Below are 5,753 nucleotides of genomic sequence, written 5' to 3'. Positions count from 1 at the left end.
GGTGAGTGAGGGGCCCTCAGTGCTGTGTCCTCCTGAGCCCCGGGTGAGTGAGGGGCCCTCAGTGCTGTGTCCCTCCTGAGTCCCGGGTGAGGGGCCCTCAGTGCTGTCTCCCACCTGGGCCCTGTGGACACACCATCTAACGAAGTGAGGGGTGTTTAGTCTGTCTTGTACATCATCCTCACCCAAGAAAGCTGTGGCAGAGGACGAAAGTGAAGGGCAAATATGGACCTTTGCAAAATGCTAATGTCTCAGGAAGCCACTGAGTAGAAATTCTATGAGAAGAGAAGAGGCACGTGCAGCATAAACCTCAGACCCACGCTAGCTTTCCTGTCTCCCATGAGGGCGGCCGGCTCCTTCCGGTCTAGTACTCGCCTGACTGGCTGGAAAGAGGCAGGGAGTATCTTCAAGACAGAGGCCTAAAGCCCCGTCTGCCCCCAGAGCAGAGCCCATCAACAGTCCCGCTGAATGACCTGCTGTTTATTTCCGCATTAACTATACAGCTTCTGAGTAAACCCAGTTGGCTGGACCCCTCGCTTATTCCACCCACAAATCGTCTCAGGAGCAGAGAAGAGCAGAGTTTCTTGAAATGGCTCCTGGGCACATAAATACATCCTAAAACAGCAGCCCCTCCCAGCAACACCCTGGGGACAAGAATGAGCCTCACTGGCAGGCCCACCCAGGGCTGTGCAGGTCTGGGGTGGGTCCCCAGTAGATTTCCAGGGCGACAGGGAAGCAGCAGGGCCAGGACACGGTCCCAGGCACTGTGGGGTCCCTGCCAAAGCACCCATCAGCCCCAACCCCAGAACTCTTTGATGGGACCCCCATCCCTCCAGGATGGCCGTCTCCTCCTCACGCCCCAGGGCACGGCCGGGCCACACCTGCTCAGTGGCCTGGCCTGCACCTGCTCTGTGTTGCCCAGGCTGGCCAAGCCAGGAGCAGGCTGGCTTCCCGGACCTAGTGCAGACGCCACACAGCACTTGGTGTAGGCATCAGTGAAGCCGATGACGAAGAGTTGCACCTCACAGATGTTCATTTTAAATGTGTCTTTTTATTTATTTACTTTTTTGAGACAGTTTCGCTCTTATTGCCCAGGTTGGAGTGCAATGGCATGATCTCAGCTCATTGCAACCTCTGCCTCCTGGGTTCAAGCGATTTTCCTGCCTCAGCCTCCCATGTAGCTGGGATTACAGGTGCCGACTACCATGCCTGACTAATTTTTGTTACTTTCAGTAGAGACGGGGGTTTCACCATGTCTCTACTCGAACTCCTAACCTCAGGTAATCGCCTGCCTTGGCTTCCCAAAGTGCTGGGATTACAGGCGTGTGCCACCGCCCAGCCCCCAATGTGTCTTTCTAAAAAGTTTAATTGAAAAGTAAATAGCAACTGACATTTGGTTCTGTCAAATCTGAGTTCTGTTTTCATATTTTTCTGCTGTATTTAAATATGGCTTTTGGGTAAACAAAAACAGGTAAAGCTTATCAAGCATTCTCTAAGCTGTGTCAGCTTAAGGCCATGCCTGTTATTTTAAGAGAGAGAAGTATCCGGAAGAAACAGTGTCAGCCATTGCTTCAGGCAGTTCAGCCTCTCCCACAGTGCCCGAGAGGAGGAGGGGCTTGTAACCCGAGGGGAACAAAGCCTGGCTTTAAAGATGAAGTCTTTCAAAGGACTTTGGATTTTCTTAGCAAAAGAACAGAAAACCTGGCTGTGCTTCTTATTAAGCAGCTAACAGGGGCCCGGTAAAGTTACCAGAAAACGGTTTTTGTATCATTGGCTTTTCCTAATCATTTTCAACAGCACAATTTTCTACAACAGAACACATTTTCTACCACGCTTGTAGAAAAGTATTTTGAATTGGATAAACCGGTGAGGATACAAAACAAAAACACAAACAAAACAATAAAACAAAAAACAGATACAAGTTTCTGACAGATGTAATAACAAACATGTAAATGATTTGGAAAATTGGGTACCCAGCAAGCATAATTTTGTTTTTTATGTGAATTCTCCTATCATATATACTTCCCTGCATATGTGTGTGGGTGGTGGGTGGGGGGGGGCAGATAAGGAGGCAGATGCAGAATTAGATCACACACCCACCACACACACACCCCACAGGTACACATACCGCACAGTCGTACACACACACACAGGCACACGCTGTCTTAGAAGCTGCTAAAACACAGCTCTATTATCAATGCAGATTTCAACACTTACTAAATTAAACAAGATCTGGGCCAGAACTATTACTTCAGGAAAAATGAGGTGGTGGGGAATATGTCTACAGTATCTGAACTTTGTGTCTCTTCTTAAACTACCAAGTGTCCACAGACACCACAAGCTCCACAGAGCGCCGGGTGAGGCCACGGTCTGGCCCCGCCTCCCCGTCACGCTCACCGCAGGCCCCCAGATCCCCCCATGGTGGTGGGCCCCGCTTCTCTCACCACAAGAGTGAGCACTCCACAACCTGGGTTCTAAACATCCCCAGTTTGGTATTTTGTGGGGCTCTGATCATAGTTTGAATAAAGCCAAAATTATGTTCAAATTAGTAATGGAAATGGAGGTTAACCAAGGCTGGGAGTTAGGAATGCGAAGCAGGAACTCAGCCAGGAGAACCATCGCCGCACTCAGCAGGCCACTGACGCCTCTGCAGGGAAGGCGACCTGGCGCGCCAGGGCACGAGTGCCGGGGCTGTGGGATTGATGTCAGGGCAGGGCACGAGTGCCAGGGCTGTGGGATTGATGTCAGGGTAGGGCACGAGTGCCGGGGCTGTGGGATTGATGTCAGGGCGTCCCTCAGCTACACGGCCCCCGACGCCGATCATGAGGCACCTCCTACCTGCAGGGCTCCTCATGAGATACTTTACAACACCTATCTTCAGTCATTTACGTTACAGATATTTAGAACATTCAGTATAATTTTTTAAAGAAAACCTGATATATTTGATATGCTTCTTTCATATTTTGATTTTTGTCTTTTATCTGGCTACATGAGTACCGTAAGCTAGACATACATTAGGTTTTAAGGAAAAATTAGGGGCACACCTTGCTGAAGTCTGGGTTTCTGTTTCTCTTATATAGCGCTTTAATCATGAATGTTCTCCCATAGCACTGCCAATTCCTCAGAATCACCACCTTTGTTTATATTTTTGGCATGGATACAGCACAATTTAAATCTAAAGCTGAATATTTTGTTTTCAGTTTTCAAGATTAGGGTGACATCTGCAGGTAATTAAGCACCCGCCAAGCAGTCACCAAAACCAGGGATGAGAAAGGAACAGACGTGGTGCCTCTGGCACGCACCTTCACAGCAGTCCTGCCACACCCGGAGGTCCACCCTGGGGATCTCGTCACAGCTGCCGTAGCCATGAGGGAACTCCGCCACCCTGAACACGTCGCTCTGCACCCGGGTGATGTTGTCCGCGTTGTCGCAGAGGATCCTGGCCAGAGACGTCTGCTTGATTTGAGTCAGCTGGGCGGGGGAGAACACCCCGGGGTTCTCATACCACAACCTGGATCCCCCAAAATGAAAGCAGGATCAGAGAAGGGCAGGAGACTCACAGGTCACCAGGAGCTGAGTTAAAATCTCCCCCTACTTAGTTCACAGCAATACAGAAACCACTAGGTTTGATTAGGTGTCACTTAAAAATGGACTCACACACTGTTCACATCCCCTACTCCATAACAAAAGCAAAGGCAGACAATCTGGTGTAAAAACGACAGTGTTAGCTCTTCTGACTAGCAACAAAGACAATGGGCAACTTTAAAAAAAACTGGTACGGCACTTATTTGAGGTTTGCTGAAATAGTAACAGGTTCGCTCTGCCTTTCCACTACATTAAAGTAGTAACAGTAGACAAGAGGCAAAACAAAGATCTTGCCCGAAGCCCAAACTTCTCTGAAGTCCCACAGTGGTTTAGCTGTATGGATTGTCCAATAGGTTTACAGGAACAGAAATATTCCTGCAAATGAAGGGGTGGGAAAAGCATCTTTGAACCTGGTGTGGTTGAGTTTTGAGGCTGCAAGGACATGCAAGTCCAAGGCGGTGCACAGAAGACACCAGGGCCTCGTGCCTCCCTCATTCTCAACCAGGACGGCCCTTCTCCTCTGGAGTCCCTGAGAAGGCGGCTTAGGAGTGTGCTCCCCTTTCTGGTGCGTGTGCTCCCCTTTCTGGTGCACGTGCTCACCTGTCCCCATCTCGCAGGCGCTTGAACTGTGTGCTGAGAAGACACATCAGGGTGGGGCCCAGCCGGCTGCCAGGCACCAGGTCCTCCACCATGAGTGCTGGAAACAGGTCGATGTTGAGTGTTGAGCCATACAACCTAAAAAATAAAGAGAGAACTGAATTTACCTAACAAAGCTGGACGTGGTAAAAAATACAGCAAATATGAAAACAGTTCTTTCTATTACTATTTTACATTATTTAGAATTTTACTTAACAAAGAAAATCTTTACTTCTTTGCAGCATCTCTCCACTATTCTTCAAAGGATTTCCCCTACTTTCTGTTATATATGTGAGACACACACACACACACACACAAACATTTATTATAACAAATTTAGAAAAGTCAAGAAAACATAAGGAAGAAAATTTAAGCCACACCTTTTCCTACTATTCAGGGATAACTACACTTAACATCATAATGTATACCCTTCTAACCTTTTTAAAATAAACATATGAACAATAAATTATACATAGCTAAATGTATATAGTTTATTGTTCATGTTTATTTTTAAAAGTATATAGATACATTTTTAAAGAAAAACATTTGATTCTACTACATATTGAAAATATATTTGCCATAAAAGAAAATATCTGCTAAGCAAAGATAGGGCAAAAAAACCTTAGGTTTATATGTTCAAAAACAAACATTTTCATCAACTTCTTCCAATTCCTTAGAAATACAGGCTTATAAGCAACATGTCACAACTTCTATCACAAATCATCTAATCTCATCTTAGAACTTGACTACGCAGCAGATGACGCCTGTTTCAACTGCTATTCAAAGCTCAACTCGATTTTTAACATACACATTCTACAATTCTCATTGCCCTTTTCTACCAAACTCAAATCAGTGACCACCAGCTGACCCCTAGGATCAAGAGAGATTTTGTTGCTGACTGAACAGGATGCACACAGGGCTGTGTCCTTAGTGGCCCCTGGTCTTACCGTAGAATAAACACAATTTTATGTAAACTAGCATTTAGTCTTTCAAAGACAGACAAATTGTCCCTTTTTCTTGTAAGTTCAATGACATTCAGGCTGAACTTCTAGCTCTAAGATGTCCCCTGGGAGTGAAACTTGGTCGGGAAGACCCTGGCGGCATCTGGTCTGTGGCTGAGGATAGCACACTGGGGCCACCAGAGGCGTCCACACCTTTTCCCAGAGGACTCCCTCCTGCTCCGGGCGGCTCCTGCTCCGGGCGGCTCCTGCTCTGGGTGCCTGCTCTCTTCTGTCCCCCACCTCTGGAAGGGACCCACCGTCACAGGGGCTGCAATAGTCACATTCCTTAGGCTCACCAGAGTCTAAAGCCTCCACCCGAACGCAAGGAGCTTCCTCCAGGGAAGAGACCTCGCAGTTCCAGAATGTCCCATGGGTGGGGATGGGCAGCAAAGGTGAGCCCAGGCCAACGCCATGCCATCCACTCGCCGTGCCGCCGTGAAACACAAAGTAGATGAGAACTACACAATCTCTAACGTCTGCTGAAGGCAACCCCTCTGCCTTGTGAAGTCCTCCCAGCCCCACGGTCTCTGATGG

The 5,753-nt window shown here is 47.8% G+C and overlaps 1 protein-coding gene across 1 annotated transcript in view; it reads right to left on the bottom strand.

The window, feature by feature from the left end:
• The window catches only part of PXDN (peroxidasin), a 72,436-nt gene that overhangs the window by 7,752 nt on the left and 58,931 nt on the right, over nucleotides 1-5,753 (bottom strand). Inside the window, exons 17-18 of the mRNA XM_011989528.1 lie at nucleotides 4,183-4,317; nucleotides 3,300-3,508 (exon numbers count right to left, since the gene is read on the bottom strand). Of these exons, the coding sequence (XP_011844918.1) occupies nucleotides 3,300-3,508; nucleotides 4,183-4,317 (344 nt within the window). The remainder of the gene's footprint in view (nucleotides 1-3,299; nucleotides 3,509-4,182; nucleotides 4,318-5,753) is intronic.

This window comes from Mandrillus leucophaeus, unplaced genomic scaffold (assembly GCF_000951045.1).
Source record: "Mandrillus leucophaeus isolate KB7577 unplaced genomic scaffold, Mleu.le_1.0 Scaffold355, whole genome shotgun sequence".
NCBI classification, from domain to species: Eukaryota; Metazoa; Chordata; class Mammalia; order Primates; family Cercopithecidae; genus Mandrillus; species Mandrillus leucophaeus.
This window is presented reverse-complemented; position numbering and strand designations above follow the sequence as displayed.